Genomic DNA, 26,709 nt, shown 5'->3' with positions numbered 1-26,709 from the left:
AGTGTGTGATGTCCTTAGGTTAGTTAGGTTTAATTAGTTCTAAGTTCTAGGCGACTGATGACCTCAGAAGTTAAGTCGCATAGTGCTCAGAGCCATTTAAATTCAGCTGTACCAGTCGCTTGTAGCTAGTAACTGAGCTAATAATTCCTTAAATATTGTGGAAGTAATATTCACTTGCCCGCCCGGTTGGCCGTGCGGTCTAACGTACGGCTTTCCGGGCGGGAAGGAGCGCCTGGTCCCCGGCACGAATCCGCCCGGCAGATTTGTGTCGAGGTCCGGTGAACCGGCCAGTCTGTGGATGGTTTTTAGGCGGTTTTCCATCTGCCTCGGCGAATGCGGTCTAGTTCCCCTTATTCAGCCTCAGTTACACTATGTCGGCGATTTCTGCGCAAACAAGTTCTCCACGTACGCGTACACTACCATTACTCTACCACGCAAACATAAGGGTTACACTCGTCTGGTGTGAGACGTTCCCTGGGGGATCCACCGGGGGCCGAACCGCACAATAACCCTGGGTTCGGTGTGGGGCGGCTGAGGGGTGAAGTGGACTGCCGTAGTCGTCGTGGGGTTGTGGACCACTGCAGCTGCGGCGGGGACGGAGCCTCTCCGTCGTTTCTAGGTCCTCGGTTAACATAAAACATACATACATACAATATTCACTTTGTGTAAGATCCGTCAATGAACTGTACTACACAACTAATAAGGGAAGTGCTTAAGGCAGAAAGTGGTCAAGGCGACCGCCTGCGATAAGCAGTCCTGGTCTGTCGCAAATGTTCATATATCGCTATTGGATAGTAGATTTATACTCTTTCATTTATTTTATTTTGAGCCATCTATCTTCTGACTGGTTTGAAGCTGCCCGCCACGAATTCCTCTCCTGTGCCAATCCCTTAATCTCAGAGTAGCACTTGAAACCTGTGTCCTCAATTATTTGCTGGATGTATTCCAAACTCTGTCTTCCTCTACAGTTCTTTTGCCCTCTACAGATCCCACTAGTCCCTGATCTCTTAATAGATGTCCTATCGTCCTGTCCCTTCTCCTTGTCAGTGTTTTCCACATATTCCTTTCCTCTCCGATTCTGCGTAGAACCTCCTCATTCCTTACCTTATCACTCCACCTAATTTTCAACATTCGTCTGTAGCATCACATCTCAAATGCTTCGATTCTCCTCTGTTGCGGTTTTCCCGCAGTCCATGTTTCACTACCATACAATGCTGTGCTCCAAACGTACATTCTCAGAACTTTCTTCCTCAAATTAAGGTCTATGTTTGATACTAGTAGACTTTTAAGGCCTATGTTTGATACCAGTAGACTTCTCTTGGCCAGGAATGCACTCTTTCCCTGTGCTGGTGTGCTTTTGATGTCCTCCTAGCTCCATCCGCCATTGGTTATTTTGCTGCCTAGGTAGTAAAATTCCTTTGCATCTAAAAAAATGTTCAAATGGCTCTGAGCACTATGGGACTCAACTGCTGAGGTCATTAGTCCCCTAGAACTTAGAACTAGTTAAACCTAACTAACCTAAGGACATCACAAACATCCATGCCCGAGGCAGGATTCGAACCTGCGACCGTAGCGGTCTTGCGGTTCCAGACTGCAGCGCCTTTAACCGCACGGCCACTTCGGCCGGCCTTTGCATCTACTTCGTGACCATGAATCCTGCTGTTAAGTTTCTCGCTGTTCTCATTTCTGCTACTTCTCATTACTTTCGTCTTTCTTCGATTTACTCTAAATCCGTATTCTGTTCTCATTAGACTGTTCATGCCTTTCAGCAGATCATGCAATTCTTCTTTACTTTCACTCAGGATAGCAATGTCATCAACGAATCGTATCATTTATATCCGCTAACCTTGAATTTTAATTCCAGCCCTGAATCTTCCTTTTACTTCCATCCTCGATGTACAGTATGGGCGAAAGAACACATCCTTGTCTTACACCCTTTTTAATCTTTGTTCTTGGTCGTTCACTCTTATTATTCCATCTTGGCTCTTGTACATATTTTATATTACCCGTCCCTCCCTACAGTTTATCCCTATTTTTCTCAGAATTTCTAACATCTTGTTCCAGTTTACATTGTCTAACGCTTTTTCCAGGTCGAGAAATTCCATGAAAGTGTCTATACACAGTGCAGCCGAAATTAACGAATTGATAGCGAATTAATTTCGAAGTATTTCGTACAGTTGTGGATTGTCATCATCCTCTGTTCTTTAGACACACATGTAAGATGAAAATTTGTTTGTAAACACGAAGGCGAGTCTGTTCGAACAGTCATAAAGATCGTTCATGAGTTAAACTCTGTTTTAGTATATAATCCCTATTTGAAGGTTGACGGATACTAAGGCTACAAAAGGGTAGGTCTCGAATGAAATATAACCGGTTAACTGCCGATTATGAGCACCATATTCACAAGGCTCATACATGAGTATTATTTGGAAAGAAGTTAAGCATTTGCTCGAACCAATATGTGTTAACACACACACAGTACTTGCAGAGTCACAATTCCAACAGTACATGTACTTGTGCTGCCTCCGTTATTCGATATCGAAGTGCAAATGTGTTATTTGAATGAAATTATTAAAACACGGAGGAATGGAACAGATCGTCACAGAAGCCTGTTTAACGCAATCACTGTAGCTTTTGATGTTGGACTTACTGCAGTGCCAATGCGCCGAAATGATGCAGCACGTTGCCATTGTCAAGTGTGCATACTGCTCCATTCCGTTACGATTTAATCACTGCACTGGAACTCCCCGTTTGCACTTCGCCGACAGACTGTCTGTCGGGCCATTAACACATAAATCCAACAGTACAGTGCTGTGCGTATGGGGGCCGTTATATCAATTGATGAGTCACACATTCGATAAACTCAGATAAACAACGGTACGCAGGGCTTAATTTCCGCCGGAACTCACCGCAACGGTGTTTCGGATTTCCCAGGAATTTTTTTTTTAACTCACTGGGAAAACTTAGAACCGGAGATTTAAAGTGGTACACGTGTGATAGTATCGCAACGTAGTTTTCTGCTGCGCAGGCACAAGTGTCCGTGACAATGAATGACAAACGTGATGCGATGGGCAGAGGCGTGGGGCGAGGTGTCTTGTGCGTGTGCGTCTATGTGTGTGCGTGTGTATAAAATACCGAAGATAAGTTGAGTTTCGTTACGAAGTTGTGGTCAGCACACAGTGCCAACCAGCCATTCGTTCATTTACACAATGTTTCCTCCACATTGTTCCTCTTCCACTTTCATTTTATCTGTTGTGAAGTTGTTTTCATAATACATCTTCTTAACTACACTGATGACCAAAGAAACTGGTATACCTGCCTAAGATCGTGTAGGGCCCCGCGAGCACGCAGAAGTGCCGCAACACGACGTGGCATGACTCGATTAATGTCTAAAGTAGTGCTGGAGAGAAATGACAACGTGAATCCTGCAGGTCTGTCTGTAAATCCGTAAGGAGGTGGAGATCTCATCTGAACAGCACGTTGCAAGGCATCCCAGATATGATCAATAATGTTCATGTCTGGGGAGTGTGGTGGCCAGCGGAAGTGTTTAAAATCAGAAGAGTGTTCCAGGAGCCACTCTGTAGCAATTCTGAACATGTGTGGTGTCGCATTGGCCTGCTGGAATTGACCAAGTCCGTTGGAATGCACAATGGACATCAGACAGGATGCTTACGTACGTGTCATCTATCAGAGCCGTATCTAGCCGTATCAGGGGTCCCTATCATTCCAACTGCAAACGCCCCACACCATTACAGAGCCTCTCCCACCTTAAACAGTCCCCTACTGACCTGCAGGTCCATGGATTCATGAGGTTATCCCCGTACCCGTACACGTCCACCCGTTCGATACAATTTTTAACGAGACTCGTCCGAGCGGGCAACATGTTTCCATCATCAACAGTCGGTGTTGACAAGCCCATGAGAGGCGTGAAGTCTTATGTCGTGCAGTGATCAAGGGTACACGAGTGGGCCTTCGACTCCGAAAGCCCGTATCTATGATGTTTCGTTGAATGGATCGCAGTCGCGCGGAGTGGCCATGTCACAGATTGCGCGTCCCCTCCCGCCTGAGGTTCGACTCCTTCCTCGGGCATGGGTGTGTCTGTTGTTCTTAGCATAAGTTAATTTACGTTAGTTTAAGTAGTGTGTAAGTCTAGAGACCGATGACCTCAGCAGTTGGTCCCTTAAGAATAAAAAAAAGAAAGAAAGAAATTTGGATTGCACCCCGACACTTGTTGATGGCCCAGAATTGAAATCTGCATGAATTTGCGGAAGGGTTGCACTTCTGTCACGTTGAACGATTCTGTTCAGTCGTCGCTGGTCCCGTTCTTGCAGGATCTTTTTCCGGCCGCGGACTTGTCGGAGATTTGATGGTTTACCGAATTCCTGATTTTCACGGTACACTCATGAAATGGTCGTACCAGAAAATCCCCACTTCCTCGGAGTTGAAGTGTCCCATGGCTCGTGCGCCGACTATACCATCATGATCAAACTCACTTAAATTTTGATAACCTGCCAATCTAGCGGCAGTAACCGATCTAACAACTACGCTAGACACCTGTCTTATATAGGCGTTGCCGACCGCACCGCCGTATTCTGCCTGTTTACATATCTCCGTATTTGAATACGCATGCCTATACCAGTTTCTTTGGCACTTCACGGTATATAATTTGGGACTCGCAAAAAAAAAAAAAAAAAAAATGACAAAGAGGACACAGGATCTGGAGATGTCACAGTGACTGTCGCGAAATTGAAATGAAAGTTGGCATGGCATCTAACTAGACGCGCCGGATGTGGACGAAAGACTGAGCTTAATGGAATATGTACATAAGAGAACGGAAAGAAGCCAAATGCTGCCGGGACACGAACAAGTGATAAACTTATCATATGAGGAAGTAAGACCTGACATTGTAAGGTGATGAGGGTTAGGAAGCTTAGGTATTTCTAAAACTTTTAATTTTTTTGTATTATCGAAGGCAGTTAGAACATTTTTATAATTTTTTTTACAAATTTTAATTATGTAAGGCAGGTAGCAGTAAACGGCAGTGAATGAAAAATAATTGATGATAATCTGTGGTGTGTTATTCACAACACAGTAGGCAACATAATTCTTATTCTCAGTACACGTATATGCCCTATTCGAAATACTGAATTGGTTATGTTATGATCACTGCTACTCTCTACGAACTGATGTCTGGAAGAGTAAGGGTCACACGTGAGTGCGAACGGTATGAATGTTACACCATGCAGAGAGATCTGGGAGATGATTTTATACAGCAGTGTACCAAAAATGACTGGCGAAGACTTTTAGCAGGAACCAAGTCCTCCATTCTGCTGCGACTTTAATGCCAGCAGGTAAAATCTCATAGCATTTTCGTCACATCAATTTTCTGGCAGACTCTCTATTAATAGCTGTCTACACAGCTTCACTTCTTGACCACATTACCGGTTTAATTTCCCTGAGCATCTCTATGAATCTTTGGTTTGGACCATACCGAATTATTACGAAACTAGAAGATTTCTCCTGTCATGTCTACTTGATAAGGGTATAGTGTTTTAAGAATGATGGCAAAAATCTTGTATGCGATTCCCTTAAGAGATAGTCTGCAAGTGAATAAGTGCAATTTCCTACGCAGAGAAACGTTTCGCTTTAATTTATTCAGGTATGTTCAGTAACATGATGCACATTTACACTTTCACTTCAATGCAGGACTTTCAATTAACATATCACACCATCATAGACCGTATGTTTTATTACTTGCAGCATGTGTAACGAGAGAAACAATATTGAAGTAGCTCTGCAAATCCCTATCACTCACTCAGCAGATCTTACCTTCCATTGCCCATCTCTTGTAATAATTACCTGTGTTGTTACATTCTCTATCGCTTCCTATTGTTACTGATTAACATTTAGATGACGTAACAGGCTTCACGCGTTTACAAAAATTATTTTATAATGTGATGCTGTCTAGAAAAAAGAAACTACCTCAGACAGCAATTAAGTGGTCTTCATTATTCTGCAACCAACTGCACGGGGTGTTGCTGTGTGTCCCTGGTTTCGTGCTGCACGTTATTGAAGGACTGTTGACGTCGCTAGGATCATAGGTAAACATACCGCACGTCGTTTCAATAGAAATATCGAAGTCGATCGTGGAATAAGAAAATAAAGATCGTTTGGTTGTTGTCCGAGGCAATTCGATGTTTCTTAGTTAACCACATGATTGCGTTCCCTGTATCCTCCTCAAGGGTGAAAAGTAGGAATAAATAATCATATTGATTCCCTGTCTTTCATTTATCCACTTTTAATGAGAGCTGTTACCAGCACTCAAAGTGAAGGGGTTGTATAAGACATTATGTACTTTCTTACAGTCACCCAGTGCCAGTGGCGGATAAAGAAAAACCTCAAGGAGGGGGCGCTAATGATGTCTTGGGCTACCTTTACTTTTACCGTAATAAAAGATAATCTAGTCACATGCAAAGTTTAAGAAAGCTTTGTTTAAACTGATTATACACATATACAAGACAATGCCATCTTATGATATAAGATGGTTGCACGAAATGCTCACTAGTGCCACCAGTTTGAGTAGCTATCTTCACCAGTTCACCACCTACATCATATTCCCCGTCCCTAACAAGACTGTTCCCTGCTCCACCCACTATCAGTACCTGATCCTCCTCCGTAGAAGTCCTACATAACTCCACTATGCTGTCAGTCACCTGAGCCAACCCTGCACTAGGCTTCACAATGCTGGTGACCTGGTACTCACTCCCCATCACTTCTTGCAACTGCTGGCCCACACTTCTACCGTGCGAACTACCTAGCAGCAGAATCTTCTTCTTTCTGTTAGACTTTGCAACTGACCTAGGTCTAACTGCTGAGGACTGCTGCATTTTCCCTGCGTCTACAGCTACAAGAGGCTCCTATCCACTCTGACAGTTGGTCAAATCTGTTGCATATACTCATAGTAAAACTGTCTGAATACCTCCTCCTCCAGATCTAGGATAAACAGAAAGCGTTTGCATAACAGAATCATGATCATTGAGGGCGTTTATGCTCGTTTGCTTGTACTGCAGAATCTCTCGATTCAGTCAAGTCGACTGACGAAAGAAACGAACGAATAGCGTGCGGGTTGACTGGCGGGGGTGAGGGGGGGGGGGTGGGGGGGGCGGTGGCAATGCGGGAGGCTTCGCGGAATGGGGGGGGGGGGAGGGGGGCGCACCGCATGGGCTCTATATGTATCTGCCACTGCCTAGGGCTGATAATGTCCTGTAGACAACAACATTGCCAGCGATCTGTCTCAGAGCAGTGTTGATTCCATCTGACAGACTGTTTATGCATATTGACAACACTGACGGTCCTGTTATGCTTCCTTGGGGCACACATCCGCTGTCACCTTCGTTGCAGCTGAACATTCACAATTTCCATCAACATCTATATTTACATCTACGTGATTACTCTGCAATTCACAACAAATTGCCAGACCATGGGTTCACCGAAACATATTCAAGTTACTTCTCTACCGTTCCACTCTCGAATAACGCGGGGGGGGGGGGGGGGGGACGAACACTTAAGTCTTTCCGTGAGAGCTCTTATTTTTCTTATTTTGTTGTGGTGATCAATTCTCCCTATTTTCACACTCTGAGGAGAAAGTTGGTGATTGAAATTTCATGAGAAGGTTCTGCGGTACCCAAAAGCGCCTTTGTTTTAATGACTGCCACCCCAGTTTGTGTATCATATCCATTCTAAGTATGGAGCTATTGTATTACAATACTCTGAAAGGAACCTGTCTGGTATACGATCCAGACCGAAAGCCTTGCTTTTCTTAGGTATTTTAAGCTGCTTCGCTACATCGTGGGTCCTATTGTACGTTACTCATGTTGGCAGTTGTTCTTGATTCGAATTCTGGAATACTTACGTCGTCTTGTTTTGTGCAGGAGTTTCGGAAGACCGTGTTTAGTAACTCTGTTTTAGTGGCATTGACATCAATAACAGCACAGTTGCTATCGTGCAGTGAAGGTACTGATTGCCTCTTGCAATTGGCGTACTTTACAAATGACCAGAATCTCTTCGGATTTTCTGACAGATTTCGAGACAGCGTTTCGTTATGGAAGCATCTCGCATTGAGGTTCCTACTAAATTTCGAGCTTCTGTAAAACTTCACAAATCGTGGAGATTTTGTGTTCTTTTTTAAAAAAAATGGTTCAAATGGCTCTAAGCACTATGGGGCTTAACTGCTGTCGTCATCAGTCCCCTCGAACTTAGAACTACTTAAACCTAACTGACCTAAGGACATCACACACATCCATGCCCGAGGCAGGATTCGAACCTGCGACCGTAGCGGTCACGTGGTTCCAGACTGTAGCGGCTAGAACCGCTCAGCCACTCCGGCCGGCTTTTTTTAAATTTGGCATACTTTTTTCGTTTCTTTTGTAATGGTGTTCTGATCCGTTTTGTGTACAGTGGGGAATCAGCACCATCTCTTATTAATTTGTTTGGTATATGTCTCTCACTTGCTGTCGATACTATTTGTTTGAATTTAAACGCCGACCGCGGTGGTCTCGCGGTTCTAGGCGCGCAGTCCGGAACCGCGCGACTGCTACGGTCGCAGGTTCGAATCCTGCCTCGGGCATGGATGTGTGTGATGTCCTTAGGTTAGTTAGGTTTAACTAGTTCTAAGTTCTAGGGGACTGATGACCTAAGATGTTAAGTCCCATAGTGCTCAGAGCCCTTTGAACCTTTTAGAATTTAAACCACATCCAGCCTACGCTTATATAGTCACGTTGGATGGAGTGGCGACAGTCTCTCAGGAAGGTGTCAAGCGAATTTTTATTTGATTATTTAAATAGCTGTATTTTGCGTTTATTTTTGGTGGTTTTGGGTGTTACGGTATTCCGTCTAGCTACAACAATCTTGTGGTCACTCATCCCTGAATCCTGACGCTCCCCGTAACAACCTATAAAGATACTTTCTGGTTCTCCAAGTCATGGGCATTATCTTTCATTTATCCACATTTAAAGAGCGCTGCCATTCAACACAGCAAGTGAATGTATTGTAGGATATAAGACGTTTTGTATCTCCTTACAATCACACAGCGACGATAGTGTTCTGTAAACAACAACGCTGTCAGCGGTCCATCTGACAGCACTGTGGACTCTAGCTGACAAACTATTTATGCATATAGACAACAGTAACGGCCCTGTTACTCTTCCCTGGAGCACACATCGGATGTCACTTTAGTTGCAACTGAACATTCACAATCCAGAACATCGCACAGAGTCCTGTTAGTTCTTCCAGTTAATCAGATATTTGTGAAGATGCGGTGTATGGCGATATCATGGTTTCATCCGACAATGCACTACACTTACTCCTTTCGCAAATCTCTGAAGACGGAATCCGTTTCTTCACCCGCTCCCAGAGTTTGTTAGATTTCGGGGCTGAAGAGAGCACGCTGTTTACTATTAGCGTGCTCCAAGACGTCTTTCGTCGCGGTGGCCTATGGGTGTTAGCATTGTGTTTACAAGTATAACGTATTCGAACGGTACTGATAGTTTTGCTCCACTGTCAACCTACCGTAACTGGCTTAGCAGACTCCTTCGAGTTCAGCAAATTGTCTGCTTTTGTGTACGAAAGCGGGCGTGAGATGTGGGATTATCGACACACGAAAGAAAAAAACAGAGGGTTGTTTGGGGGAGGAGACCAAACAGCGAGGTTATCGGTCTCATCGGTTTGGGGATGGACGGGGAAAGAAATCCACGAGACTCAGAGGGCCATAGAGACGGGTTCCCAGGTAGATGCCGTGTTTCTTGACTTCCGCAAGGCGTTTGATACAGTTTCCCAGTCATTTAATGAACAAAGTAAGAGCACATGGACTATCAGACCAATTGTGTGATTGGATTGAAGAGTTCCTAGATAACAGAACGCAGCATGTCATACTCAATGGAGAGAAGTCCTCCGAAGTAAGAGTGATTTCAGGTGTGCCGCAGGGGAGTGTCGTAGGACCGTTGCTATTCACAGTATGTATAAATGACCTTGTGGATAACATCGGAAGTTCACTGAGGCATTTTGCGGATGATGCTGTAGTATATCTAGAAGTTGTAACAATGGAAAATTGTACTGAAATGCAGGAGGACCTGCAACGAATTGACGCAGGGAATGGCAATTGAATCTCAATGTAGACAAGTGTAATATGCTGCGAATACACAGAAAGAAAGATCCTTTATCATTTAGCAACTGGAAGCAGTTAATTCCATAAATTATCTGGGAGTAGGCATTAGGAGTGATTTAAAATGGAATGACCATATAAAATTAATCGCCGGTAAAGCACATGCCAGCCTGAGATTCATTGGAAGGATCCTAAGGAAATGCAGTCCGAAAACAAAGGAAGTAGGTTAGAGTACACTTGTTCGACCACTGCTTGAATACCGCTCAGCAGTGTGCGATCCGCACCAGATAGGGTTGATGGAAGAGATACAGAAGATCCAACGGAGACCGGCGGGAAAGTGTTACGGAGATGATAGATAAACTCCAGTGGAAGACTCTGCAAGAGAGACGCTCCGTAGCACGGTACGGGCTTTTGTTGAAATTTCGAGAACTTACCTTCACCGAGGAGTCAAGCAGTATACTGCTCCCTCCTACGTATATCACGCGAAGAGACCATGAGGATAAAATCAGAGAGATTAGAGCCCACACAGAGGCATACTGACAATCTTTTTTCCACGAGCAATACGAGACTGGAATAGAAGGGAGAACTAATAGAGGTACTCAAGGTACCCGCCGCCACACACCGCCAGGCAGCTTGCGGAGTATGGATGTAGATGGATAAATCGGCCGCGCCCTTTCAAAGGAACCATCTCGGCATTTACCTGGAGCGATCTAGCGAAATCACGGAAAACCTAAATCAGGATGGCTGGACGCGGGATTGAATCGTCGTCCTCCCGAATGCGAGTCCACTGTGCTAACCACTGCACCACCTCGCTCGGTAAAAGAAAACTCAGCACAGTGAAGACAACACAGAATAGTGACAGCAATACCGTCTTGCGACTTTTGTCGATTCTGCTACTCCTATCAACCATTGCCCGGGATGTCTTCTTGGATAGTGCGAATAGTATGTGTTCAAAATGTTCAAATGTGTGTGAAATCTTATGGGACTTAACTGCTAAGGTCATCAGTCCCTAAGCTTACACACTACTTACCCTAAATTATCCTAAGGACAAACACATACACCCATGCCCGAGGGAGGACTCGAACCTCCGCCGGGAGGGGGCGTTGGGGGGAGGGGGGGGGGCGAACCGTGGCAAGACACCAAAGACCGCGCAGCTACTCCGTGCGGTTGATTATTAGCGAAATCCGTAGATTCAGACTACCAGGGTGAAAACAAGCAACAGGAATAACAGGTAAGAAAGATTACATACTATCTTCTCGTTGGATCCAAGAAAATGAAACTCTTACAGAAAACTTTTGCAAGATCGCTACGCGGTTAAGGGCCAGTTGTAGAGTCTCCAGTTAGCAGCCTCTTAATTCTGTTCTAGGAATAGTGCGGAAAAAGCGTTGTACGAACACGCATTAACGCATAACCGGAGAATAAAAGCGGGTTAAGTAAACCATTGGTTTTGGCAGGGTTAGTGAAGTTAACCGGAGAATAAGTTTTGAAATAGCATTAATAGTAACAGAATTAGTGATGACAAGATTGTTTGTTATAATGAGGAAGGAGAAAAAACTTGGACATCGCACAAATTATATGGAAGAATACGGCGACTCCAAATTTATATAAAAATTTCGCAATACTACTACTTCTCGATCGCAAGCTTGAGAAAGTAGAGCATATGAATGTAAAACTATTTCCTAACATAAAACTTTCTGCTTGTAATAGGGCCAATAAATTGCCCTAATAGTTTAGATATTGGTACTCCATGAATTATATTCTGTCGTGTTATTTATGTAAATGAGGTACATAAAAATTGCCATTTGCGCCAAAACAGTCTCGCCTCTTTGACATGCCTTACAATTGCTAAAATATTAGAATCTAGCAGACGGCGACAAAATAGACGTAATCAAATCGAGAAACTACACCAGTCTTGTGTATTATTTGTATCAACAGCTTTTTCAGTATAAGACACGACATTTTGATTATTCATGAAGCAAAACGCTTGACGAACTTTGATGAGGTAATAGATTCTTTCGCAGAAAGGAAAGCACGCCATGTTAAGCCGTAGCAAGATTAGAGAGAAAAAAATATTGGTACCTAAGGATTGAAGAAATGTGTACTGTCTTGCTTGACTCTTGTGTTTAGTGCTTTTATGTTTTTATATTTAATTTTATGTCACAAAAAAGAGAAAGTTATTATCTAATAGGTAATAAAGAGTGCAAATTATCTGAAGAGTTCTTATTCTCCCGGTCACAAATAATTTCACCTGGTATTAGTTGCGAGTTATTTTCTTTTTTTAACAAAAAAGAGGGGTAGGATGTCAAACCAACCGACTGGGAGCAGGAGAGGCACAGGTCTGATGGCTTCTATTACAAAATATACAAGTCTTAATTCTACAGACCAAAATACAGTGACGTCCAAAAGAAGATAGCTGCGTGAAGAGGCGCGGCACCCCACTTTGGCACACTTAAGACCAAATAACACGTCTTACATTTCCTCGAACATAAATGTTTTGTATAGCAAACTCTTCAGAAAGATGTGCGCTACAAAATGAACATATTTTTGAAAAATGGATTTTTTAAAATTTTTTTACATCCTATCTCAAAAGTTCCAGGGGGAGGAAGGGGGGTTGTCACTATCAAGTTTTGGCACTGGTTTGGAAATATCGTAGATCTGGGCATGGCCACTAGCGTCTCTGAGTTACACGTAAGTGACTTGGAATTCCACTCTCTGTTCTGTCAAGGATGTTGCCGTGGTGAGAGAGAAGGGTCGGTGTACACTCAGGCTCGTAACGACATCCGAGGAACTACTTGGAGCCAAGCCAGCCGTAACGGTCGAGAGGTCGGTGTGCTTATCACACGCCTGTCCGTGCTGACGTCCAAATGACGACATAGGTAGGTGCCTGAGGCGGCGGTTGGTCAACAACTCGTGGTACCCTCTCAGAGTTTACATCTATACTACGCAAGCGCAGAGCATTATCCACGCAAACCAGGTTGACTCTGGGTGTGGTGGCTGATGGAAGCGATCGTAAAGGCATTTCTCATTCACGGTCGCTTCCAACAGTCACCACGCCCAGCGTCAACCAGGTTTGCGCAGACAACACTTCGTACGCCACTGTTATTTCCACGCTCATCTGTTCTCTTCGCGAATTGGAAGCACAACTCTTGGTAAGGCACCGTACGAGCTCCAACTGTTCCGACTTTCCAGACGTGATCATTTGTGCATGGGAAGAAATAACATGTTGCGTAACTGTTCGTGCAATTCTTAAAGTATTTTCTTCTCGATCGACAGCTACGGTTTTCTGTTGCATTTACTACTGCGCTTTCATGAATGTCTCGTTAATGATTCGCGAATAGTCAAGGAACATTGATGAAAGCCCGCAGCTCGTGGTCAAGCGGTCGCGTTCTCGCTTCACAAGCACGGGGTCCCGGGTTCGATTCCCGGCGGGGTCAGGGATTTTTCAGCTGCCTCGAGATGACTGGGTGTTTGTGTTGTCCTCATAATTTCTGAAAGTGGCGAGATTGGACTGAGCAAAGGTTGGGAATTTGTATGGGCGCTGATAACCACTCAGTTGAGCGTCCCATAAACCAAACATTATCATCATCATGACCACTGATGAAAAGAGTTTCTCTTATCGGATCTTCTGTCTTCTCTATTATCCCCTTGTCGTACTTTGACGAGTTCGACTCGTGGGAACAAACGCGGACCAAACGTAAACATCGCTATTCATACTCGTGGGAACGGAAGTCAGGCCAAACATTTCCTTTTATATATCACATAGGGCTCTATTCAATACGTAAGTTATCCAAAAAACAGTACGCGCTCAGAGAAAGGCAACATATATTTATTACCGAATAAATGTAGAAGGGTCGCGCGGGATTAGCCGAGCGGTCTGAGGCGCTGCAAACATGGACTGTGCGGCAGGTCCCGGTGGAGGTTCGAGTCCTCCCTCGGGCATGGATGTGTGTGTTTGTCCTTAGGATGATTTAGGTTAAGTAATGTGTAAGCTTAGGGACTGATTACCTTAGCAGTTAAGTCCCGTAAGATTTCACACACATTTGAACATTTTTTTAAATGTAGAAGAGATAATGTTGAAAAAGTGACTAAGTACCAGACTACGAAAAGCATGGAAAATCATCACAAGGTGGAAAAAAAACAAGGATGAGCAAAGTTTCCATGAAACATGAAGTACGAAGCGAAAGGACGTGGAATGCACGGAGTGTAAAGTGGCGTTATACAATATCTGCCACAATGCTTTCAAAACTATTATGCCATGTAGAACCATTAATTTTTAGAATTGCAAGTGTTTTCCTATTAGAAATTTGCTCAAGGAGCTTTTCTTCTTGTAATTGAGCATTTCTTCTTGTAATTACGTTTTCGGTTGACAATGTCCACGTTTAGGAGTCGTGTTAATACGTTCCTTCTGAAGAAGCAACACGTGAACTGAAACGAAGACAATAACTTATATTAAAGTATTATTTGCTTGTTTGAAATATTGTATTAAAAGAACAAGAATTGAATTAGTGAAGTTAAAATCATCTGGGTTGTTAGGCCGTACCACATTTCTTCTAAACTATCGACGTTTCGACCCATCCGCTGGTGTTATCTTCAGGATCTGATGGTGTCCACTGTTGATTGTGATCAATACAATATTCAACTTCAATGACAATAGCCACGAGAGCCAGCAGACTTAAATGTGTTAACATACACAAGAGCAGCAACACATGAGATAAATAACCATGTAGCCACATAAGAGGTATCTGCACGTCGGCTTGTATTGCATCACGCAGGCCCGTCTCGCACGCGTCCTCGCCAGCCGCTTGGACACGTATTTTGTCGGACTAAATGGTACGGCAAGAGGCCAATGCTACTTGGTAAAGGGTTCATACTGACGGGAAGCATTTAACAACCTGTCGAATAAGTGTTATGTATGTCACTTCTTTCGTGACTGGGAATTGCCTTGGGATTCTTCTAGTGAATCCCAGTTTAGCATCAGACTCACCCGGAAGCCAGCATCAAGTTAGCAGACTGCTTTCTGGACTGAGGAAGCGCGCCGGTTACGCTTGAATCCTCCCGACGAATTAAAGTCGAGGGCCGATTTATCGGGCCACCTAGATGTTGTTATGGCGGTTTCGCACGTTCCACTAGGGCAATACCGTTCACGTTCTACCTCAGTTATACGATACGCAAACATTCTGAAAAATGTTCGCAATCGTTCTTATGGAATAACCCCCGACAATGACAGATGGTGTACACAAATTCCGTCTCAGGGGTGGCGACAAGGCCACTCCCCTACCACTAATACTGACAAATACAATAATTAACATGCCGACTCCGTGTAGATATGGGATACAGGCCAGTACGAAGAAGAAGAAAGAATAACCTCAGCTCAGCATCTTCACCTGGCTTTCTTAGGTCTCTCCTGATGGATTCTGCTGACTGTTACTCTTTCCTGAGATTAATCGCCAAAAGTGCATCCCCGGTTCCCCACGAACCATGTATTTTGCCGCGGCAGGGTGTCTTGCATGCCTCAACGCCACACACTGTTGCGCCGCAGGTTCAACCACATCTGCTGAGAAGCAACACAAACATAGGTCTTGTCAGAGCGCCAGCAGGTCTTTTCAGTAGGGCCAATAGTCTAGATGATTTCCTGAACTGGCCTTATTACGTTAGCCAGTCTGGGCTTTGTTAGGTCTAAATTCGTACTGCGAACAGCAGAAAGCAAGGGGAAACTGCAGTCATTACATTTGCCGAGAACTTGCACGTCTACCTATCGAGAATTGTATCAGATTACTTTTTATACCAAGAACTCCACAAACAGTTGTATCTTGCACCAATGTCATTAAAGCGCTGCGGTTTCGTGGCTTATAGCCACTTCATCAGGTACATATCTAAACAACAAAAAATAAACAGTGATAGAGACAGAAACCCCTGTACATCAACGTAATACCAGAGCCAAAAGCACCTAATTACGAAAACAGCTAAAAACGAACATATTTACAAAAATTAAAATATGGTAAACAACGTGGTTGAAAATATAAGAGGCCCAATCTTCATAGTTACATCGTAACATCCTTAGGGCGGATAGTCGAATAAAACGTTGGGCGACGGAAAGTATCCCATGCCACGTAACAAGAAAATAATGGTTTAAATGGCTCTGAGCACTATGGGACTTAACATCTGAGGTCATCAGTCCCCTAGAACTACTTAAACCTAACTAACCTAAGGACATCGGCCACATCCATGCCCGAGGCAGGATTCGAACCTGCGACCATAGCAGTCGCGCGGTTCCGGACTGAATCGCCTAGAACCGCTGGGCCAACGCGGCCGGCTCACATAACAAGGACGCGGCTATAATCAAAGAGCGAAAGTGAGACGTTGGACCAAAAGCAATATATCATCGAGGTAAGAAGCAGATTTCTTGATAGAGAGTCAGCGTAACACAGCCTGCTTCTTCTTGCCTCGACGATATGTTGCTTTTGGTCCAATGTCTCACTTGCGTTCTTTGGTTATAGGCGCGTCCTTGTTACATGGCAGGAGATATTTTCCGTCGCCCAGCTTTTTATTCACTGACTTTCCGCTCTATAGGAATTAAGGTTTTAACTATAAAGGCTGGGTGTTCCATAGTCTCCGCCATGTTGTTTACCGAATTTTCATTTTTGTAAGTATATTTGTTTCTATCTATTCTCATAACTATGCGCTTACGGCTCTGGTATTACTTTAGGTATAGGTGTTCAGCCTCTGTCATTACTTATTTCTTGTTGCTCAGATATGCACCTGGTGATGTAGTTATAAGCCACGAAATTGATGGTATCTTAATAAAATTGGTTCAAGATACGGCTATCGGTGGTGTTCTTGCTGTAAAGTGTACTGCTGCAGCTGCTGATGCCCCGACTACAGAATACTTTGTATCAGACAGAAGACAACAGCAATAACAACTGTGTAATCGTTTTGTAGTGAGTCTTTCAGCCTATCTGTACGTAATAGGTCATATTTATTTACCACGAGGCTAATTTGGCAGCCTGTGAGACAGCGTTGATTTGCTGCAAGGCTCCCTGCATGATGCTACAGTTTCTTGGCCTTGCAACTTTCCCCTATACATCGGAGTCATTTGCGAACAGCGTCAGGGGACTTCTGACGTTATCCGCCAGACCATTTATATAAGCTGTCAACAGTAACGGCGCCATATAACAGCCATGTGGAACTCTCCAGTTTTTCTTCTGACGATTTCACCCCTTTAAGAATGACGCGTTGGGACCTATCTGCTAAGAAGTCCTAAATCGAGTTACAAACATTATACTAATTTACGTGTCCTTCTTCACACAGTGACTGTGTGAAACTGTATCAAATGCCTTATAAAACTGAAGGAACACTGCATTAACCTAAACGATTTTATTTGCGGCCCTCCTAATCTTATGGAGGAACACATAGAGCTGTTTCACAAGATACCTGTTTGCGGTATTCTTGATGATTCCTAAAGAGCAGATTTTCGGTTAACATGATCCCCAGGAAAAACTAATGACCATAGGACAATTGAACTTCGTGGAAAATTTTTTAAGAACGTGCAGAAGACAAATAACGAATGAACCATTGAAAGAAACACATTTTAATTTCCACGTGATGCGATGTCTACGTTCCAGGCTACAAACGTTGCTCAATACCATTTGCATCCAAGATAGCCTTGAAACGTACTAGACATTGTTCTACTGCTGCGCGAAACATCTCAGGTGGGATGTTGGCTACCTCCCCCACTATGCTTATCTCCAACCTCCAGCGTGTTTTAGTGTCCCATTGATAAACCTATCCTTCGGGCAACCCCACAGCCGTAAATGACACAGGTTTTAATCTGGTGTTCTCGCTGGCCAAACAGTTTGAGCCGATCGGTCAATGATTCGGTTTCCTCCAAATGTGTTACGGAGTAACACGTTGAACTCGCGATAAATGTGAAGTGGTGGTCCATCGTGCATCAGCACATTGCGTCCTAAGCATCTCTCTCCCCGCAGAGAAGCAGATCACTGTAACGTGTGCCGTTCACGCTGCATATTGTTGGTTCTGGGGTACGAGTCCCTCCCTATGTCGCCATACCAGTACCGGTGCCCAAGGGCAAGTCATGACACTAGCGCACATCCCACGCAAATCCTGAAGCGCACGATCTGCACATCTTATTAAGTTAGGTACCGACACGCAAATAGTTTTATGTCGCACAAGTAGCGAAAGTTTAATTATAACCACCCTGTATTCGAGGATACTTAAGGAAGGGATATCTACATCTACATCTACATCTATACTCCGCGAGCCACCTTACGGTGTGTGGCGGAGGGTACTTATTGTACCACTATCTGATCCCCCCTTCCCTGTTCCATTCACGAATTGTGCGTGGGAAGAACGACTGCTTGTAAGTCTCCGTATTTGCTCTAATTTCTCGGATCTTTTCGTTGTGATCATTACGCGAGATATATGTGGGCGGTAGTAATATGTTGCCCATCTCTTCCCGGAATGTGCTCTCTCGTAATTTCGATAATAAACCTCTCCGTATTGCGTAACGCCTTTCTTGAAGTGTCCGCCATTGGAGCTTGTTCAGCATCTCCGTAACGCTCTCGCGCTGACTAAATGTCCCCATGACGAATCGCGCTGCTTTTCGCTGGATCATGTCTATCTCTTCTATTAATCCAACCTGGTAAGGGTCCCATACTGATGAGCAATACTCAAGAATCGGACGAACAAGCGTTTTGTAAGCTACTTCTTTCGTCGATGAGTCACATTTTCTTAGAATTCTTCCTATGAATCTCAACCTGGCGCCTGCTTTTCCCACTATTTGTTTTATGTGATCATTCCACTTCAGATCGCTCCGGATAGTAACTCCTAAGTATTTTACGGTCGTTACCGCTTCCAATGATTTACCACCTATGGCATAATCGTACTGGAATGGATTTCTGCCCCTATGTATGCGCATTATATTACATTTATCTACGTTTAGGGAAAGCTGCCAGCTGTCGCACCATTCATTAATCCTCTGCAGGTCTTCCTGGAGTACGTACGAGTCTTCTGATGTTGCTACTTTCTTGTAGACAACCGTGTCATCTGCAAATAGCCTCACGGAGCTACCGATGTTGTCAACTAAGTCATTTATGTATATTGTAAACAATAAAGGTCCTATCACGCTTCCTTGCGGTACTCCCGAAATTACCTCTACATCTGCAGATTTTGAACCGTTAAGAATGACATGTTGTGTTCTTTCTTCTAGGAAATCCTGAATCCAATCACAAACCTGGTCCGATATTCCGTAAGCTCGTATTTTTTTCACTAAACGTAAGTGCGGAACCGTATCAAATGCCTTCCTGAAGTCCAGGAATACGGCATCAATCTGCTCGCCAGTGTCTACGGCACTGTGAATTTCTTGGACAAATAGGGCGAGCTGAGTTTCACATGATCTCTGTTTGCGGAATCCATGTTGGTTATGATGAAGGAGATTTGTATTATCTAAGAACGTCATAATACGAGAACATAAAACATGTTCCATTATTCTACAACAGATTGACGTAAGCGAAATAGGCCTATAATTATTCGCATCTGATTTATGCCCCTTCTTGAAAATGGGAACGACCTGCGCTTTCTTCCAGTCGCTAGGTACTTTACGTTCTTTCAGAGATCTACGATAAATTGCTGATAGAAAGGGGGCAAGTTCTTTAGCATAATCACTGTAGAATCTTACGGGTATCTCGTCTGGTCCGGATGCTTTTCCGCTACTAAGTGATAGCAGTTGTTTTTCAATTCCGATATCGTTTATTTCAATATTTTCCATTTTGGCGTCCGTGCGACGGCTGAAGTCAGGGACCGTGTTACGATTTTCCGCAGTGAAACAGTTTCGGAACACTGAATTCAGTATTTCTGCCTTTCTTCGGTCGTCCTCTGTTTCGGTGCCATCGTGGTCAACGAGTGACTGAATAGGGGATTTAGATCCGCTTACCGATTTTACATATGACCAAAACTTTTTAGGGTTCTTGTTTAGATTGTTTGCCAATGTTTTATGTTCGAATTCGTTGAATGCTTCTCTCATTGCTCTCTTTACGCTCTTTTTCGCTTCGTTCAGCTTTTCCTTATCAGCTATGATTCGACTACTCTTAAACCTATGATGAAGCTTTCTTTGTTTCCGTAGTACCTTTCGTACATGATTGTTATACCACGGTGGATCTTTCCCCTCGCTTTGGACCTTAGTCGGTACGAACTTATCTAAGGCGTACTGGACGATGTTTCTGAATTTTTTCCATTTTTGTTCCACATCCTCTTCCTCAGAAATGAACGTTTGATGGTGGTCACTCAGATATTCTGCGATTTGTGCCCTATCACTCTTGTTAAGCAAATATATTTTCCTTCCTTTCTTGGCATTTCTTATTACACTTGTAGTCATTGATGCAACCACTGACTTATGATCACTGATACCCTCTTCTACATTCACGGAGTCGAAAAGTTCCGGTCTATTTGTTGCTATGAGGTCTAAAACGTTAGCTTCACGAGTTGGTTCTCTAACTATCTGCTCGAAGTAATTCTCGGACAAGGCAGTCAGGATAATGTCACAAGAGTCTCTGTCCCTGGCTCCAGTTCTGATTGTGTGACTATCCCATTCTATACCTGGCCTATAATTATGTGCATGTTCTCGATGACTCTTTTTGATAACGAAATGACTTGTACCGTTTGTATCGCTGCTTGGAACCTTCCGTTTCCTTAGCGTCCTACGATGAACTGCTGCTTAGATCTTCCACATAACCTCTGTACTGTCGTGCAAGTACGTCACCAGACCGAAATATCTTTCGTCTATTGAGAGATTGTAGTAGACTCTTATTTTATGTGATCGTTTGTCTCAGTATCTGCCTTGCGTAGATTGAAAGGAGGAGCCTTATCACGATGTGACACAATGAAACAATATTCGAAGACTGATAGCAGTCTTTCGGACTTGATAAGAGCATACGCAATGAGGGGCAGGGGGAGCAGCTAAATCCTCTCCTCCCCCCCCCCCCTCTCACCCCTATCCCCGCAAAGAAATCTTGCAAACCAACCTCTCATTCTACAGCACCAGACAATTCAATATCGGTTTGGATACTCTCTGATGATGAGTGTCTTGACATCTTATTCGCCATTCACCGCAAAGTGTCCCCATTTTCCACCCCCTCCCCACCCTTAAGCCGTCGGCACGCGGACCGTGCATTCGAACGTCAACGTTGAGCGTGCCGAGTTCAACGTGCACGCTAATCGCTCGGAAACGGAGCAACTTGTGCGTACGGTACGCCTGTCTCAACGTGGTACACGGGATCGACAGCGCGCCGCAGTGGCGGTTGTCAGCTGTATCCGACCCACAAATCGCACTGTTTGTTTACAACATGGACAGCACTATTAAAACACACATTTTCTTCCTTCTCCATATGCGAGTCGTGTTGTTCTGTCTGTAGTATACACAAATAAAAATTTCAGTATCTATGAATGCGCAAAAACGAAAGTTCCATGCATAGTCAATAAAGACAGCAGCACGCAAAATTGCATTACAAATAGGGCGACACAAATTTGCAATAGTCTTTCACATAAGATAAAAAGTATTTCATCTTTCTCACTTTCTCGTAAAACCCTAGTGCTGCCTTTTTTCGATAACTCTACTGCTCAGTAGCAGAATCTTAAGAAAATGTGAAAAATGCAAACGCTAAACAAGAGAGTGCAAAATATATTACTACAGATAGTGTAAGCTCTCTTGTAGATAAGCCAGTCCAGCACACACTCCTGGGAGAGAGAGCGCACACGTCTGTAAAAGCTGACGTTGTCTTGTATGTTACTATCTTCTGCAGGCTTCATTGGTTGGTCTTTCATTAACTGACGTGTAATTATAACAAATCATACCAAGAAAAAAAAGTGTTTTTGCTGGATCTTCAATGTGCCTTTGTGCGACATACTTTCATAACACACGAGTCAAAATTCGAAAATTATTTAACCATCAATATGACGTTTCCCGTCTTTTTCACAACAAATGCTACCTATACACAACAGGTTTTCCAGAGATCATTTTGCTGGTGCTTTGAAACGGCATTTACAGTGTATTCGGAAATTCCCGTTGCAAACATCTAGGGCTCGTAGAGGGAGTAAATACGTAGTATATTGAATAGGAACCCGTGCCCGGAAACGTCATCCAATGACGCTACAGACCTTAAAAGTTACAGGCGTCGGTTGATTCGGTGATGGTATCAAAATTCTGGTACCTCTGAAACCGCAATACATGTACCTACACTGTTGATGCTAATATTGTAGGGTACGCAACTTTCAGAGTGGTAAGAAAAACATTTCTCGTAAACATGCATTCTAAAATCCATATCTGAGGAACTATGAGCACTTGTTCATCCTCGCTAGTGTGGCATACCTCTCCTCTATTGAACAAATGCGCATAGCTCTTGAAGTATGGACTTCAGAGACTGTATTTACTAGACACTTATTTCTTATTTTGTTCCGTACTACCACCTCAGGAAGCTGCATACTCTACAGTTCTAGCAACAACAGTACCGGTACATGTACTCCACTATCAGAGGTATTAGAACGGTTTTCGTTAATAACTTTCGACTCGTTCGTATATGGTTCAGGGACTCTAATTTCAAATTGATCGAGCGAGAAGGCGCAGTGGTTATCATACTGGACTCGGTTTCGTGAGGACGACCGTTCAACCCCGCGTCCAATCATCCTGATTTAGGTTTTCCGTGATTTCCCTGAATCGCTTCAGGCACATGCCGGGATGGTTCCTTTGAAAGGGCACGGCTGACTTCCTTCCTCATCCTTCCCCGATCCGATGAGACCGATGACCTCGCAGTTTGGTCTCCTCCCCCAAATCCACTCAACCCAATAATCTTATTTCAAATTGGTTCGTTTACCCTTCTCCATCACCCTTGAAATTTTGTAACACCATCACAGAATCACTCCGTATGCACATACATTTACAAGTGCCGACACCTATAAAATTGTTCAAATGGCTCTGAGCACTATGGGACTTAAATTCTGAGGTCATCAGTCCCCTAGAACTTAGAACTACTTAAACCTAACTAACCTAAGCACATCACACACAACCATGCCCGAGGCAGGATTCGAACCTGCGACCGTAGCGGTCTCGCGGTTCCAGACTGTAGCGCCTAGAACCGCTCGGCCACAACGGCCGGCGACACCTATAACTTTAAAGCTCTGTAGCGTCGTTGGATGACGTTTCCGGACACTGATTACTATTCAAAATATTACGTACCCATTCCCCTCTACAAGTCCCAGAAATTTGTAACAGAATTTCCGAACACCCTGTATTCATCGGACGTAAGTTATAATACGAAACCCACCAAAAATGGGCTGTACGTCTCCAGTCTCTGTACTGAAAGGAGAAGGCGTGTATTCTTCCCTCCCGTAGGTCTACGTCCAAATCTGACGTACAGAACCTCTGTCGTGCTTCGTATTGCTCTGCACGCTCGGAGAGGTTCCACGATGTCCTTTTCTCACGCTGTGACGTCAGAAACTCGGCACCCTCAACATTGTCTTTCGGGTGCACGGTCCATGTGCTGACGACTTTACGTCCGTTACTGGGTACGGTCTTGGACTTGTGTACTGTCTTTCGTTCGGTGGCAGTGTGGTCACTGAGCGACTGAGTTTAATGTACGTTATGAATGGTGAAAATGTGAAGAGCACCGGACCATCAGTCTAATTTCTCACGCAGCTAAAGTCTTGCTGAGAGTGTTGAATAGAAGGTTATATGGCAAGCTGGATAGAGGGATTGCAGAGGAGCAGTTCGGATTTAGAAGAGGGGAAAGATATATGGAAAAGGGTAGAGAAATCTTTGCTGTTTTTATAGATTTAGAAAAGGCTTTTGACAGAGTTCAGTGGAACAAGCTGATGGGTATCTTGAAGAGGAAAGGAGTAGATTGGAAAGAGAGACGACTGATACAGAATCTATATTTACACCAGAAAGTAAGGATAAGGATTGGAAATGAAATGTCAGAAGGAAGCAGCATTGGCCGAGGTGTTAGACAAGGTTGTTGCCTTTCCCCACTGTTGTTTAACGTATACCTTGAAGGGACTGTTGCGAAAAGCTTAGATGGGAAAAGAGGAACATGTATTGGTGGAAAGAGAATAGAATGTATAAGATTTGCTGATGACATGGTATTAGTGGCAGAAAGTGAGCGGACAGTGAATAATATGCTCAAAGATCTGAATGAAGCTTGTGTGGAATATGGGATGCAAATAAACACAGCAAAAACAAAGAGTATGGTCATCAGTACAAGAAGCAGACTGTCCAATATTAAAATAAGACAATCTACCATTAGCCAAGTAAGTAAATTTAAATATCTCGGAAGCACAATAACTGAAGACTTGAGATGTCACCAGGAGGTGAAAACTCGAATTGCCATAGCGAAGGAGGCATTCAACAGAAAGAGGAGACTCTTATGTGGCAAATTAGATAAAGGACGAAGGAAAAGGCTTGGCAAATGTTTTGTCTGGAGTGTGGCACTATATGGGGCAGAAACATGGACACTGAGACGAGAGGATGAAAAAAGGTTAGAAGCGTTTGAGATGTGGATGTGGGGGAAAATGGAGAGAATAAGCTGGATGGAAAGAGTGAGTAATGAAAGAGTATTGGAAAGGGTTGGTGAGAGAAGATGTCTGCTGAAAGTTGTAAGAGAAAGGAAAAAGAACTGGTTAGGACTGTTGTGGTTGGCAAGAGAGCCAACACCGTTTTACTAAAGGAGGCCGAAATGCACGCGTTTTAGCTCACGCAGGCTGGCGTGAGGTCTGGAACATGACAAGGAAATTAGAATTTTGAAAAAACGGACGTAGCTGGTGGAATACTTAACTTTAATCCATTAATGATGAACGTCGCTCTTGACGGTACATGATTCACAATATCAATAGTAACTGATAATGGCGGCTTGCTAGGTCGTAGCAAATGACGTAGCTGAAGGCTATGCTAAACTATCGTCTCGGCAAATGAGAACGTAAGTGGGCAGTGAACCATCGCTAGCAAAGTCGGTTGTACAACTGGGGCGAGTGCTAGGAAGTCTCTCTAGACCTGCCGTGTGGCGGCGCTCGGTCTGCAATCACTGATAGTGGCGAACGCGGGTCCGACGTATACTAACGGACCTAGCAAGTGTGGTGTCTGGCGGTGACACCACAAGGACATTCATTGAGAAGGGAGTGCTTGCTTGTAGATGCTTTGGAAGGATTGGTTTGTGGGAGAAGACTGAGAGGAAGAACGAGATACAAGATGATAGACGACATAAAGGGAAGAGGAAATTATACAGACCTGAAGAGGATGGCAGAAGACCGGACAGCCTGGAGAACTACCATATGAAAACCTGCCTTTAGGCATAACACTGATGATGATGATGAATGGTACTACGCTTCCTAGTGGCGCACCCAATGTTGCTGTCATTGTTGTCGAATAATCACCGTGCAGAGAGCGAAGCTGGGCGGTGTCGGTACTCACTGGTGCAGTATATCGAGGACCACACGGGCGACGGAGGGTCTCCGGGGGCGGCGGGCCGCTGGTCGAAGCGCCTCCAGAAGTCCCTGGCGGAGGCGACCGGCATGGCTGACAGCTGGCGGCCGACTGGCCGGCCACTCCCTCCACTTAGCGCGTGTCACGCTCGCAGCGGGCGACGCTCACGCACCGACGCGCCACCAGCCACACACAGCCACTTGCTCGGTCAGCGCTTCCTACTTCTCCGCCCCCACTCCTTCTCCCCCCCCCCCCAATCCCTCCCGCACCACAGGCAGTGTCACTTATCTCCGGATTACTGCCCATACAAGCCAGCGGCGCCTGACCGCTGCCCCGAGATCTCCGCTTTGTCTCGCATTCCGAACAACGGTGCGGTCTCCGTGCTCTGTCTCCAATGCAAGCGCTTGCTACGTCTCCTACATCAGCGGTTCCTAACCTTTCCTAAATCGTCACCCCTGAGTGCCGTTAGACAATAGCTATTTACCCCCCCCCCCCGTCTGCTGCTCCCCCCTCTCCCACATTACCACCAACTTTAGCACCTAACTGTGAAACCTACCCGTCTCCTCTATACCTCTTTTGTTATTACGCAATAACCGTCTCCTCTATATCTCTTTTGTTAATGATAACCTTCCCTTTTACAATAACCTATGTACATCTACATCTACATCCATACTCCGCAAGCCACCTGACGGTGTGTGGCGGAGGGTACCGTGAGTACCTCTATCGGTTCTTCTTTCTATTCCAGTCTCCTATTGTTCGTGGAAAGAAGGATTGTCGGTATGCTTCTGTATGGGCTCTAATCTCTCTGATTTTATCCTCATGGTCTCTTCGCGAGATATACGTAGGAGGGAGCAATATACTGCTTGACTCTTCGGTGAAGGTATGTTCTCAAAACTTTAACAAAAGCCCTTACCGAGCTACTGAGCGTCTCTCCTGCAGAGTCTTCCACTGGAGATTATATATCATCTCCGTAACGCTTTCGCGATTACTAAATGATCCTGTAACGAAGCGCGCTGCTCTCCGTTGGATCTTCTCTATCTCTTCTACCAACCCTATCTGGAACGGATCC

At 44.4% G+C, this 26,709-nt stretch overlaps 1 protein-coding gene across 1 annotated transcript in view; it reads right to left on the bottom strand.

The window, feature by feature from the left end:
- The window catches only part of LOC126238197 (uncharacterized), a 191,365-nt gene extending 165,554 nt beyond the window's left edge, over positions 1 to 25,811 (bottom strand). Inside the window, exon 1 of the mRNA XM_049947776.1 lies at positions 25,629 to 25,811. Coding sequence (XP_049803733.1) covers positions 25,629 to 25,731 — 103 coding nt within the window. The 5' untranslated portion in view covers positions 25,732 to 25,811. The remainder of the gene's footprint in view (positions 1 to 25,628) is intronic.
- Positions 25,812 to 26,709: the final 898 nt, after the last annotated feature.

The sequence above is a fragment of the Schistocerca nitens genome, chromosome 1 (assembly GCF_023898315.1).
Source record: "Schistocerca nitens isolate TAMUIC-IGC-003100 chromosome 1, iqSchNite1.1, whole genome shotgun sequence".
In the NCBI taxonomy this organism is placed as follows: Eukaryota; Metazoa; Arthropoda; class Insecta; order Orthoptera; family Acrididae; genus Schistocerca; species Schistocerca nitens.
The sequence above is the reverse complement of the archived record's forward strand: the minus strand, read 5'-3'. Positions and strand labels throughout refer to the sequence as shown.